Consider the following 14,569-nt stretch of genomic DNA (forward strand, 5'->3'; position numbering starts at 1 on the left):
CAAGTTGCACAGATCTGACACCAGCTGATTTGATTTACCCAAAACAAGCAGGGAAGAATCAATAGCAGCAATCTGTTTGGCATTATGTTCAGTAATGTGATCAGGAATAAGAAGCTCATGCTAATACATGAAAATGTAAGTATTGTGACTGCAATGAGTGTCTTGGCATGTTAAGAACTGAGTTTATTGAGGGCCACTTAGGAAATCATGGTTCATGGGTTAACCAGAGAGCATCCCATTTCATTATTTGGTACTGAGCATGAGCATGATGATCACCTACCTACCAAATCCCAGTGCACAGCAAAAAAGAAAAAGCAATAGGTTTATTATTGTTTAGGCAGAGTAGCAAGGAAGATATTAGTTAATCCATTCTATTGGCAGTGAGATTTTAAATCTGTTCCTCTCTCTGGAGCTCCTGTAAAATTATTCAGCTAAAAGTTAAAGACTAGAAATTGAAAATTTAACAAAATAATTTTTTTTCAACAAGTTTCTATGGGGTGATTTAGAATTGTGGGCAGAGTGTGATCTTCTGACAAAGTTTATTAAAGAAGGCCTCTCACTGAGTCATGAGGTGAAGAAAGGACCCCACTGCTTTCTAAACTCCTTCTCAGAGGGGAGCCTGGGTGCACCTGGATCCAATCTTAGCCCTAGATTTTGACAGTGGTTTGTGTCTAAAGGATTATACAGGTGTAAGGATGGCAAACTAGATATATTTCTATTAATGTGTTTATTTATGATTTATTATGGTAACAATTAGACAGGAAGATCTTAATCAGAATTATTTACTATGCAGTATTTGGGCTATAACAACTATTGTAATATAGTACACTACAAAGCAACATTGAAGCAATTGTATCAAAGCAATTGTATTAAAGCTAGCAAAAACAATTATTAAGTAGAGGTTGATGTTATTCACCCATACAATGACTGTGGGCAAGTTTCTTGCTCAGCCTCAAAGATTAATCTTTAGGGACATCTCCACTCAGTGGAGGAATCTGCAGCCACTCCAAGAAAGAATATGTCAGAAGACCTTGCCATTAAAATCTGGGACTGGGCTTTTAGAGTATGAACTGATGGACTGTCAATCATGTCTCTGGGCCAGCTGTGTCAGCTCAGCAGCCTTAGAGAAGTTATTAGTGATATCACTTGTTTGTTCCTTCATCCGTGTTTTACCAGGTCTGCCACCTCTCCATCTCACTGTCAGGATGGTTAACTTTGGGATTGATGAGTCAGACTGGTTATTTGCCATTCTATTTAGAAAGTGGCTTTTTTTCTTTTATCCAAATAACTTAAAGGTTTTTTGCTCAAAGGTATACAATCTCACAATAAACTCTGCATTGCTACCATTACTGAGTTCCTTTCAAAAATACTGTAGGAAATGAAGTTCTGGGATTTTGATATGTAATTAGGAGTTCAGGTTGGACTGAGTAGTAAAAAGCATCTTCAAAGTCAGGTCTAATCATTCACTGTTGTTGATAAAACCACATATTTGTTCTTTTTCTCACACTGATGGATACGGGCCAGAGAAACAGAGGAAGTCAAAACACAGCCAAAAAGTCTGGAAGAAATATCCTTAAGCAATATTACACAAATTGTAGCATGACAGAAATCCAGGCATCCTATTTGCAAATGGCTAATTTGGGAAAAGGTCCTTTTCATCTTAAGCAAGGAGCAGTAGGTACTGAAGCCAGGAGTAGCAGCACCGTTGTTTTTCCTGTGCAGTAAGACCCGATTCCGCTGGATCCAGGAGAGCAGCTCCCACAAGAGCGTGCCTCCGTTCGGCTTGGACGGCGTCTACATCTCGGAGCCTTGTCCCAGCTACTGCAGCGGCCACGGGGACTGCGTCTCGGGGGTCTGCTTCTGCGACCTGGGCTACACGGGTAAGAGCCCTCCTCGGGTGGGGCTGCAGTGAGCACTGCCTGACTTAAACCTGCAAACCTGACATCTTGTTTTTCCTCTCCAATATTTCGGAAAAATATAGGATGACATATATTGCATGGGCTGCCAAGAGGAATCTTTCTTGTTTTGTTAAATTAAATTCGGCACAGGCAAAGCAGAGCAGCTGAAGGCAGCGGACGCTGTTGATGTTTCTGGCAACCACAATCTTTGAACATCACCATCTGTATGAATGGGAAGGGACTAGCAATAAAAGAGAAAACAAAATAAAATATTATAAACTGAAAAGTCTGCCTAAATGCCTTTGGATCATCTTCAAAAGAATTGTTGCCATTTTTGAGTCCCCTGGCCATCAGATGGCATGGGACCAGGAGGGAACATATGTTCTGACAGGCCCTTCTGTGGAAAATTCTGCTCACTCGTGAATTCAGGGGCTTTTATGCTGAAATAGAAAAAAAACCAAAATGCAAACCCTGTGAAAAAAAAGTGATTGACACAACTAGTTGCACACTGCAGTCTTTTCAACCCTCAACCAACAAACAATAAGCTAACGTCTTTTGTTCGATTCGTTTAAAATTAAATAGAAGGATAAAATTTTTCTGTTTGCAAAAAATGCCTTATCAACATAAGCTTGGCTGGTTCTCACTTAGTGAAATAAGCCATCTTAGAGTTTAGAGGAAGAGGGCTTATTCTTCCTACAGAAATTTGTAAAGTGGGTTTAAAAAGGTACAACCCAGTCATCAGGGAATTTTCTTAGAAAAGCCTGGTGCTTTGTCATATATAGATGCAACAGAACTGTGTGCCAGTGTACTGTGTCTGACCCTTACTCTGTCCAACACAGCTTCACCAAACTGTCTCTTTTTTTTTTTTTTTTCCTTGAAGCATCACATGGAACCTGTGTGGCTAATGTGCCTAATCACAGTGAGATGTTCGACAGGTTTGAGAGGAAGCTAAGCCCTTTGTGGTACAAGATAACAGGAGGTCAGGTTGGGACAGGCTGTGGTGTGCTCAGTGATGGAAAATCTCTGTATTTCAATGGACCTGGCAAAAGGGAGGCAAGGACTGTTCCCCTGGACACCACAAATATCAGGTCAGTGCTCAGTGCTGCTTCTCACAATCGCATGGGTATTCATGTTCTCTGTTCTGTCCTGTTGCAAATGTGGATATGAGAAGGCGGGAAATGTTTTATTTTATGGTAGTCATAACCTGTACAAGAACTCCGAAAGATAGAAAAAATAACTTTTTGTTCATTCTGGCGTACTATTTCCTTTTTTTGAGAGAGAATACTTAGGTTAGAAACAGTGGAATGGCAGAATAAAATAAAATAAAATAAAATAAAATAAAATAAAATAAAATAAAATAAAATAAAATAAAATAAAATATTAACTCCTTATCTTTCTGAAAAGATAATTTGCATTGTATTCTAAGGCAGAAGACATGGTCTGGAGAATGCACAAAACCTAAGACTGCCCATAGCTGGGAAGAAAAGCTCCTTTTCCTCTGTGTTGAATTGCAGGCATGAGGATGGCATAGCAAGGAGCTGCTGTTTACTTGCCAGATGTTGTGAATTACTCCACTTGTCAGAAGTGCAAAGGAATGGAATGTGAATTGTTTCTGCATAGCCAAGAGGCTAACAAGCCTTCACCTCTCTCCCTGCTGGTACTGAATCCTACATTGGCAGCAATTATCCTCTTCTCTCAAATTGCCTAGCTGATTAATGTAATTAGGACGGACAAAGGGCTGTTAATTTAACCACTATTTAGCTTGGAGTTTGCTGCTGCTTTGTCCAGTCTCATGAGAGATTAGGGACCTGAAACCTTGAACACCCTACAATTTTGGTAGTTAGCTTAGTAAAAGATATTTCTCCTGACAAATACTGCTCTGAGAGTAAGTAATGCTATTATTTGCTCCATTATTGAATTTGTGGGCTCATTCAGCAAAGACTGGCCAGAAATTAGTGTGATCTCTTTCCAGCTCAGGCAAGCAGGGCTCTGCAGGATGGTGTGGGAGCTGTTGGTGTGGGGAAATCCTCAGCTGCTCCCTGGCACTGCACAGCACTGCACCAGCCACCTTTCTTCTGTCCCCTGCATGTCTGACAAATGCGTGTCATAGTCATATCATTATGCAAATTAGGCATTAATTACACTAATTAATTGTTTGACAAATATGCTTTGGACAAGTACATGTTTTCCCAGGAACTCTGGGAAGATGTGAGCACTTTGTCTTCAAATCCTGTTATTAATACTGGGAAGCATTATATTGGAAGTAGTCTAGACTACTTCCTCACGAAGTCTGCATTCAAAGCAGTATTTTTGAGTTATTCCTTCTTTCATAGAGAAATCTTTTCATAAAGAAAACGATTCCCTTTAGTTTTAATATTACTTTGAAACCACTTTTAATGCCAGATATTCATATTTGTAGCTTTCCATTTTTGCAAAGTTTGAACCATTTGAACAGCCAAAAGACATTTTAAAATTCTGAGCAATGCTCTGTCTTGATGTTTTTAATATACCACTGCTTCTGTTTTGCACAAGGATATGGTTATCTTCTGTCTTAAAACTGCCTCAAAAACATAAATGGCCAGAGAGAGACACTTGGTGAGAGCAACTGTGATCTCTCTTCTGACCAAGTACTCACAGTGTGAGCTGCTCTACTGCTGGAGCTAACTGTTATGTCAAAATAAATCAGGTGGTTGTTTTTGGTGGGGTTTTTTGGGGGTTTTTTGTGGTTTTGTGGTTTTTTTGGTAAGCGTCACAGTGAGCATGGCACATTAACTGCCTTGAGCAATTCAAGCTCGAAGACACATCCCTGGGCTGTTTGCTAGGCAGAACATAGTGGTCATTTCAAACACAGATGGGACTAAACATGGATTTTTTGCTTTCTTCAGTGTGTGCTCAAAGGTAGTAGCCACCTGATGCTGCCTGACCAGCACATGGACTTTTTAGACAACAGCAATTACCCCAGGCTGCTTTTGTGTTCAGAGAAGAGAATAGCTGCTTTAAAAGGGCAACACAACTCATCCTAAAAGGGCAGCTGGTCAGTGCTTTGTCTTCTGCAAAAGCAGAAAAAGAAAAGCAGAAAAGCACGTATTTCTTTCTTTCATAAACTGTAAGGCAGCCTGAGTTGGCTGTGTTTAACTTAGACATTCAGCTTCAGACACCTTACTCTGAACAGATGCATCCCATTTAAATGTTTGAGGACATCTGTAACATTAACTCTGTCTATTTTTTTCTAGAAGCAAAGGCACATGAAGTTTATAAGAGTCTGAAGGGTTAACTGAAACGCCCATACTAAAAAGAAAATAATTCCTCAACCCTCACATTTTTTTCATTATTGGAACTAAAATTAATGTCACTTGAAAGGGGAGATTAAAGGGAAGTACTTTTTCCCATTTTGGTATTACTTTTTGCATTCAGTAATGCCTTGCATAGAATTCAGTTATCTTATTAGGGTTCATTTTAGCCCCTGCACAGTTATCTTTTATTTTTGCAAGGGTTTTTTGATTGGGGGGGTTTTGGTGACTGAGTAAACAGCAGGCAAATACGCCTTGAAAGACATACTGTTAGATATGTGGATTGAGGGTTGTGAATAGGAAGGCTGAAACTCCTGCAGTAGATTTTTAAGCTGCTTATTTTTCAGGTTAATAATGTTTTCCCAGACCTTTTAAGATCTTGTTTTGTTAAATCATGCATGGAAGAGCCTGATAGAAAAATTGAAAAATATTGCAAGACACTAAATTTTTATTTTCATTCTGAATTCCTGCAGATCTACCTATGCACCATCAGCTTTTTGAATGTGAAGTGTAATTTTTATGGAAGGAATATATAGACTTTTTTTTCTTTTTTTTAAATACAAAGACCCTTCTCCCTTTCACCCTTCTCTTCCCAGCAGAGCATGGTCCATGAGGGCTCGGTGTCCCTGGTTTGCTCTGCTCCAAAGGGGTTGAGATTAGCCAGCCTGGGGTGTGTGGTGCTGCTCAGAGGAGCAGCCCAACAGGGCACCACCACACCCAGGTGTCACACTGAGAGCATTTCAAACTAAAGCTTGTGCCTGGGAGCCAGTGACCATAAAAAGCCAGTCAAGTTTTGGTATATACTTAAAGTGGTATCATAATTTTAGCTTTGTTTGTCCTATTGCCTCCTTATTGCTTTATATGATTGACTACACCTTTTTTACCCAGATATTAGGAGAATGTCACTTAGCACTAAGAGAGCTGTAAGTGTCAAAGTTCATTTCACCCAGACCATTTTTTTGCCCTGCACTTCAGAAACTCCCTGGAATCTCTCCATCCCTTCCCTATTGCATGGCCCAACACACCAAAGGCACGATTTCACCAGCAGTATTTCCATCCTTCTGACAGACAATGTGACACATGGATGCATTTTGGTTACTGATGAGCTGCTGCCTCCCATCCTGATGGCCTGTCCCTTACAACACTCTTAATTATCTCTTTAGTGGGAGCATTTGCACACAGTCCCTACCTGGCATCTAGATAAAAACCATGGAATATATGTGTATTTTTTCCAAGTGGTGACATCTGGCTTGTTAGCTGACTTGGCTCCCATCTGCTTTACAGACTCCATTGCTAATGATTGTGCAACCATCCCAGGGAGCTGTTCTGGGTCAGACACTTGGAGATCAGATGGGCTGATTCACCTTTCTGCAGAAAGGGTTTTTTGTTCCTTGGTTTTGCTTTTTAACCATCTTCACATTTGGCAAGAATAAAAGAATTTCATCACAGGACTTCTTCTAGAAGCTTCTGTCTAGATTTTTATTGCCTGAATGTTGTCTCCAGCAACAGAGCTGCAGCAAACAAATATAACCTAGCTGGCACAGTAGTACTGTGAGCCTGACTGTCTAGAGCTATCTATGGGGTTATCTTAGCAACGAGATTGATGAGGATATTCTGGCTTGTCCTAGACCCTATGGGTATACAAATCATCTCAGACAGTAGACACAGATTTTGATAACAGAACTGGGATGTGGCTGGATTTAGAATCTGGATTTAGAGGAGGGTTATGATAATGTGTATGTAACAGTGGATGAGGGAAATGGGAGTTCTGTCTGCATTTTACTGGCTCTGACTGTAGTCAAGTAGTTTGTCTGTGATTTTACCAAAATTACCACAAATTAGGACCAAATCCTCTGAAGCAAAAAGAGTTATCCTTGTGGAGAATTATTCAAGTGGCAAAAATACACCTCAAAATTTATGTTTTAAATAAAGACATTATCTACATGCAATAGTAATGATGAAGCCTGATTTTTCTATCATCCTGAAAATTGGCCAGGAAGCAAGGAGGAGAATTTCATTGCTAACTTGCAGCATGCAAAATTTAGTCATGGGGTTGGGTCCAGTTTTTCTGCTCTGCTCAGGTGCTGGTTTTGGTGTGCAATGGAGACAACCTGTGAAGAATGTGTAGATGAGGGGGTGATGGCATTCTGAGTCATCTCGATGCTCTTTACCTTAGTTACGACCTAGTAAGACTCAGATGAATGCCTGAGACATGCAGTGAAATGTGGGGAGTGAGCAGCAGGATGTTAATTGAAATTAATTGTTGTTATATAACACAATAGTGTGTATCTAGGAGAAAATGTAAACTACTCTAAAACCACAGAGTCACAGTAATAAACACAAGCTCAGCAGGGATACCATGGCATTACTTCAGGTTGGGGGGGAGAAAACCTAACAATATTTTGGATCACAAGGATGAAATAATACTTAATTCAAATATCACTAAACAGGGATGTTCCAGAATAATCCAGAGTTCTGTCAATAAAATGTATCAAGGAGTTTTGTGGCATTAGAAGGGTTGGGGAAAATTGAAGACATGGAAATATGTTCATGCAGAGACTCAGATGCAATGGCTGCCATGGTTTAGACTAGAAAGGAATAAGAGAAGGTAGGGAAGTGATAAAAGCACTGAGTACAGGGCAGGTTGCAAGAATAGCAGCTCAGGAATATTTTTCTTCACCACTTCATGATGTGAGAACAAGAGAATATTCAATGAAATCATAATATATAGGTTCAAAATCAAAGGGTTTACTTCATAAATGTTCAATGAACTCATTTTACTGAAAATTGTTTATATCAAGAATTTAAAGATCTAAAAAGGATTGGTGGTTTAGGAGGTTATAGTAATTTTATTACAACTGTAATGCTGTATTTTAAAGCTTCACCTAGTTTTTGGTTACAATAGCTCAAAGTAAGATCTGATGTAAGGAACAGCTTTGCCTGCTTTGGAGATTTTGCAGCTTTTGTGTGAGATCAACTCCTAACTTCTCATACTCACTCAAAAACGTTTATTAGGCACAAGATTAATAAACTACATAATTTTCTTCTGTCTTGGGCCCTTCACTATTTACCATGCCCGTGTTTGGCTTCTCTGGGAATATTGCCTAATCAATAAGCCTGGAATAATGACCTAACTGAAAATGTCATTAGTCAAGAGATGCAAATTATCCTGACTGATCTTGTGCTATCAGAAGATGATTACACTTCTTTTCTATTCTGTGTTTTTTAAAAGGCTAGTTCAATTTTATGTACAACTTGGGAGCAAGACTGTTGGTAACTCCTGCAACAGACCAAGAGCCAGGAATGAAGGTAAAGCCTTTTCTCTTTATAATAAGCCTTTTTCATTTTGCATCTTCTGTGTGTTTTCGCCTTTTGCTGCCTTTAAAAAATCAAGAATATTAACATAAATCAATTACCTCCTCAGTTTTCATAAGTGTTGGAGTAAGCTCTTTACTTTTGATGGACGTTTTTAGTTATAATTAGTTACACCAAACCTAATGGTGATCCATCTGTAGGAGTAACTGTGGGAGCTGTGATGGTCTAAGAAAGACAATATTTACGAAGCAAGGTGTAATAGATTGTATTAAACTGTTTGGTAGTGTTGGAAATCAGGTAAATTTACAAGTCCACAGAACTTTTCATAAGGTCTGAAATAAAAGGAATGAAATTCAAGTTCAGGATGAAGTGGGTAAACTCCATTTCTGACCTGAAGAAGAGTTATGTACCTGAGAACTTGTTCATCTTCTCAACTACACCAGTAGGTCTAATAAAAAATCGCCTTCCAAAACAAGCTTATGTATGATTTACCCAAAACACAAGACTATAAAGTTGCAGCTGAAAATTTATTTAGTCTGAATAAATTCATCTCTCCCAGATGTCTCCTCTCTTATTTGACCACATGCTTAAAGTTACTGTGGTGGAGGACTGATACTTGTGTTTGGGAAGGATCAGCATTCTGGGAGCAGATTCCCATGTAAAGGGGTCTAGTTGCATGAAGACAGACCACTGAAATGAGAGATGAGAAAATTTAATTTTCCTCTCAGTATAAACCATTTAACATCAGTGGATTGTTTCCTGATATTTGGCATTTACATTGACTTGCTCACTGAGGAAAGCTGTCATTTTGCAGCACAGATTATACCAAGAGTTTGATTCTCCACTCATTTGCACCAGTAAAAGACACCCCAAAAAATATCCATTATCTTTGAACTTATACCAGTATAAAAGAGTTTTAAGAGAAGAAATATACACAGGTGCTTCTTTCGTGTATTATCCCTTTTGATGAGCTCTGCTGGGCTTCTGTTGTGTCCTAGTATTTGCCATACTGTGTGCATGATACAAAGACTATCTTAAATTTTCTAAATATTATGATAATTAATTTTAATTTCCTTAAGGGATGCTGTGAGCTTGCATACACAGCAGGAGGATTGTAATCCCAGCTATGAAAATTATAACTTAGTCTTTCACATAAACTGCAAGGATACCCAACATGAAATAGATACCGTGTAAAGAAAATTACATTATTCCTATCGTTTCTGTGGCATGATCATTAGTGTCTCTGAGGGTGTAAAAGATTTGATCCTTTGAGTTTGGTGAAAACAATCAAGATAGCATGTGGCAGCTGGTGACCCACATCAGCTTTGCAGGAGGACTTTGTCCACAAAATGCTCCTGGACCAGGAGCTGCCCATGGGCGGGACACGTGTCAAAAGGCACCAGATGGGAATTGGCAGCTCCAGAGCCCAGGATGAGCTGCCCCCTCCTTGCTCTGCACAGTCACACTAACTGCTCGTCCTCTTTTTAAATACAGGACTTGTTGTTCAGTACACGAATGACAACGGGATCACCTGGAGTTTGCTGCGAGAGCTGGACTTCATGTCCTACCTGGAGCCCCAGGTTGTCTCCATAGATTTGCCCCGGGAGGCCAAGACCCCTGCCACTGCTTTCCGCTGGTGGCAGCCACAGCATGGTAAGCAAGGCCATCCCAAAAATTCATTGAGCAGCTTTACACAACCCACACGCCAGTGCTACTCAGTATAGACATGTTATGCAGAAACCTCAACTCCTGAAAAACACAGTATTGTGAACAGTTGGATGTTGTAAGACATATTTGGGCTCTCCTGAGTCACACTCTGATTTTCCATGATTTTCGTGATTTTCTTTTATAGCACTAAACTGATGAGTGGGCCTAAGAGTAAAATTGTTTAAAAAGATGCTGAGGTAACAGGAGAGAGGGGGGAAAAATTACATTAAAAAAAAAAGAAGCTTTAATAAGATCAGAGTTGTTACCTGAGTATAGAGTGACCTGGGATGCCAAATGGCATACACTCTTAGTCCCATTTTTTCTCTGTTTCAGAAGTGTAGGCATAACTTGGCCTTGAATCTGCCAACCTGGTGACTCCCATCTCACTGTTTTTAATATCTCCACACTCCAGAACATGACCCCCTCCTCCCACCATTTCTAGTGTCCCAGAGCCCAGCTCCTCTGTCCCTACAAAACCAATCAGACACTTGCCACATCCTCAATTGAAAGTTAAACCCTGGTGCTGACCAATTCCTACAGCCACTGTGAGAGCTCCCACCTCCCATGGGGGCACATTACCACTACTAAGAGTGTCCTGATTTAGTCTTACCTTTGCACAAGGCAGCAGCTCCTGGATCAGCAGGAAATGTAAAGCATATTCAGAAATATAGCAAAGTACATTTCAACAGCAATTCCTTGGGGAGCAAAGCACATAGCTTGCATTTAATTAATTATGATATGCAGCTTCTTAGACCTCATATATCATTTTGATGGCTGATTCTATTCATACATTTTCTTGTATGTGCTGGACTTAATTGTCCTCACCAGGTAAGAGAATAGGCAAGACAAGAGGGATGTGATTTAGTAAAGAAGACAGTTCCTTTGGTAAAAAGTGCTGAGCAACGAGTGGTGCACCAGAGACCATCATTCTGTGATGATCATTTGCATTGGGGAGTGGGGCAACGTCCAACCTGCTGCTCCCTATTCTTGCTTTGGTGGCACCTGGATAAGATCTGTCCCTGCTGAGGGTCATCACTTGTAAGACCCTGTGGCTCCCAATATAAGCAAGGTTTTATCACTGAAAGTTGATATATTGCCTTCCACACCAGTGCCTACAGGTGACAGCCAGTTCTGATTAGAGATGTTTGTTCCTTCATGGACTATCCTCTGTCTGCCATTCCTCAGTGCAGAGTGGCCCCACCAGCCATGACCCACGTTCCTCTTGGAGGCAAGGCAAAAGCCCTGGCACACTGCTGCACGCTCACAATTTATTGTAAAGGCTTTCCTCCCTCTCCTGTGAGGACAGTAACTGTGCATAAGATGTTCCTTTCAGCATGCCAGTAGAAAGGTGAATTGAAATGAAGGCCAAAGAAATGGGCTGGAGATGATGGAAGTGAAATGCCTGTAGGCTGGAGAGCAAGAGGAGGGAGATTTCCAGGAAGGATAGCAGCACTTCTCTAAATATTATTTATATGCAGAGCCTTCAGCATTTTCCTTCATGTTCTATTCACCTTCATACAAAAGCTATTTTGGTAACTAGACAGAGGCCTTTCCAGTTTAGCTGTGGGGAATAACGGGAAGGTTGTGACCCATAAAATGAAAATCCCCAATCTAGAGGCTCAGGGAGTTTCTCATCCAAGCAGAGGGAGAATATATGATGGCAAAGGCACTGAAGCTAAAGAAATGAAGAGGGAAATACCTGTGTTTATCTGTAACAGAAGTATGCTTCAAAGTCCAGGTGCACCTTGAGCAATGTTTTAGTCTTGTTTAACAGCACTCAGTCTATGTGATTGAGCACTGCTCACTGAGTGAACACAGCATATGGGCATTAAAAACAACTTACTGCACTAACCTGTCTGTTCTGGTTTTTGTAGGGAAGCATTCAGCTCAGTGGGCTTTGGACGATGTGCTTATAGGGATGAATGACAGCTCTCAGACTGGCTTCCAGGATAAATTTGATGGAACTGTGGATTTACAAGCAAGCTGGTACAGAATACAAGGAGGTCAAGTAGACATTGACTGCCTGTCTATGGATACAGCTCTGATGTTCAGTGAAAACATTGGTATGTGTCATCAAACTTTGCTACATTTTGTATGAGTCTATTTTATAAATTATATAAGGATCAAGTTTTCAGGATGGGAAGTATAGAGAAATCCAGGTATTTAGTAATCTGCAGGGAAGAGTGGGCTGGAAAAAGGTGAAGATATGTTGCTGTAAGGTTAGGGAGCAGCGAAAAAATACAGCAACACAGGTTTCATCCAGAAAGCAGAAGAAGCAATTTATTGCAGGAGCAGGCACATTTTTATAGACTGGTTTGCAGAACCAAGGATAGAATTAGCTCATTGGTCCAAGGAAGGCAACACCTCTTGTAAACATGCTCTTACCAAAATATCATGTTCCTCACGCATTCCTCCTGTCCACAACACCAGGTGCTAAACTTTGTTATTAATTCTTTCCCTTCTGTTTTCCTTTGAGTAGCTTGGGAAAACTCAAACTGCTGTTTTCCCTGGCTCTCACCAGCATCCACAAAGATAGAGGTAACAAATTTGAGTGACAGTATTGAAAGCCTATGCTGAAGGTACACTTTGTTGTTGTATTTGTTGTTTTTCTCTCTTTTCTTAGGAAAACCTCGTTATGCTGAGACTTGGGACTTCCACGTATCAGCCTCCACATTCTTGCAGTTTGAGCTGAGCATGGGTTGCAGCAAGCCATACAGCAATTCCCACAGTGTTCACCTGCAGTATTCCCTAAATAATGGGAGAGACTGGCACCTGGTGACAGAGGAGTGTGTCCCCCCAACAATCGGCTGTCAGCAGTACACTGAGAGCTCCATCTACACTTCAGAAAGATTCCAGAACTGGAAGAGAGTTACTGTCTACCTCCCACCCTCAACCAAGTGAGCGCTGCTCTTCTGGCTGTTTAGCATGACAAAGGTTTTGCTGATCTAATTAGAACAAACATCCTCTAGCTTGGGAATGTTCTGCATGTCTTTTAAATTTTTAAATGTGTGTTGTCACGCCACCAGAATTTTAAATTTCACTTCAAAATATTTCATCAGCTATAATGTGAAGTGTAGTTAAGGCAGTTACAGCTTTGATGAATGAATTCTTAAGTCTTGCCTATAATTTATGACAGTAAGAACAAGAATGCTAAAACAGCTTTTCTAACATTTATGCAATAAGAAGCAAGAATAAATACCCTGATCCATCCTTTCCTGTTTTCTGTTATTGCACATTAAGTTGTCATCCAACATTCAGGCATTCACAGCATTCAATAAGCCAGAACACATCACTGGACGTGCCACCTTCACCCTTTTGACCAGGAGAGTTCTGCTGACCTCCTCAGGATATCACAGGGCTGTAAAGGGATGTGGCAGATGGGCTGGCATCCATCTCTCTAAATAAAACCATGCTCTAGTTAGGAATGACAGCTAATGATGACACTGCTTACCATTGTTCTGAGTAGTTCTGTAATTCTTCACAGCACCCTACACATTACCTCTGTATCTTTCATCACCCAGAAAATACAGTGGTGAAAATGGACACACAGTAAATGAACTGGGCCTAAGGTTCACATCTTGGTTTCCAATTCCACAGTTCACTCCAGAGAGCCATACATCATCTTCCAAAGAATTTTTTTCTCCAAAGTACTTTCCTCATTTGAGGATAACAAGGCAGTCAGCAGTGACAGCAGTGTGTATGCATGAGCATATTTGTGTATATATTAATACATTCTTTTATATATATATATATATATATGAACATACATAACTATTGTTTTTCTCTTTACACAGCACTTAGTATAAATGAACTTTCATAACTTATTTTACTGATGCAATTTTATTGTTTCTATTCTGCTAGCAACACATGGAGCTGTCAAATGCTAATGGAACTACTAATTTCTGCTCAACTACTTTGCTGATCAGGAAATGTCTCAGCAATATTCATTCTTGATTATTGCTTCGGGCACCTTTCTTTACAATATGCTGGAATTTTGCCAAAAGACTAACCTGAGTAATTTAAACTTCCAGTTTCCAGTAGAATATTTTTGAAATAAGTTGGCTGTGCTTATTAATATGCTTTTCTTCAGAAATCTGTGAGATTTCCTTTAGTATTTAGCCCTTTCTAGATCAGAATTTTGAATCCTGAAATACATTTTCTCTGGTTTTAATAGCTCTCCCAGAACACGGTTCAGATGGATTCAGTACAACTATGCCTCTGGAGTTGATTCTTGGGCTATTGATAATGTGGTCCTGGCTACAGGATGCCCCTGGATGTGCTCAGGGCACGGCATCTGTGATTCAGGTCATTGCATGTGAGTACAAAACTGCTTAAGCTGCTTCATAGAAAGGGTGTGTT

General features: G+C 40.1%; 1 protein-coding gene across 2 annotated transcripts in view; it reads left to right on the top strand.

Annotated features, from left to right (window-relative positions):
* RELN (reelin) overlaps positions 1–14,569 on the top strand; it is a 274,669-nt gene that overhangs the window by 210,612 nt on the left and 49,488 nt on the right. For both annotated transcript variants that reach the window (XM_088165846.1, XM_014869033.2), the window contains exons 29-35: positions 1,723–1,880; positions 2,779–2,986; positions 8,421–8,497; positions 9,998–10,156; positions 12,085–12,273; positions 12,834–13,107; positions 14,385–14,525. In XM_088165846.1, the coding sequence (XP_088021972.1) occupies positions 1,723–1,880; positions 2,779–2,986; positions 8,421–8,497; positions 9,998–10,156; positions 12,085–12,273; positions 12,834–13,107; positions 14,385–14,525 (1,206 nt within the window). The remainder of the gene's footprint in view (positions 1–1,722; positions 1,881–2,778; positions 2,987–8,420; positions 8,498–9,997; positions 10,157–12,084; positions 12,274–12,833; positions 13,108–14,384; positions 14,526–14,569) is intronic.

Source organism: Sturnus vulgaris, chromosome 5 (genome assembly GCF_052056855.1).
Source record: "Sturnus vulgaris isolate bStuVul1 chromosome 5, bStuVul1.hap1, whole genome shotgun sequence".
Taxonomy (NCBI): domain Eukaryota; kingdom Metazoa; phylum Chordata; class Aves; order Passeriformes; family Sturnidae; genus Sturnus; species Sturnus vulgaris.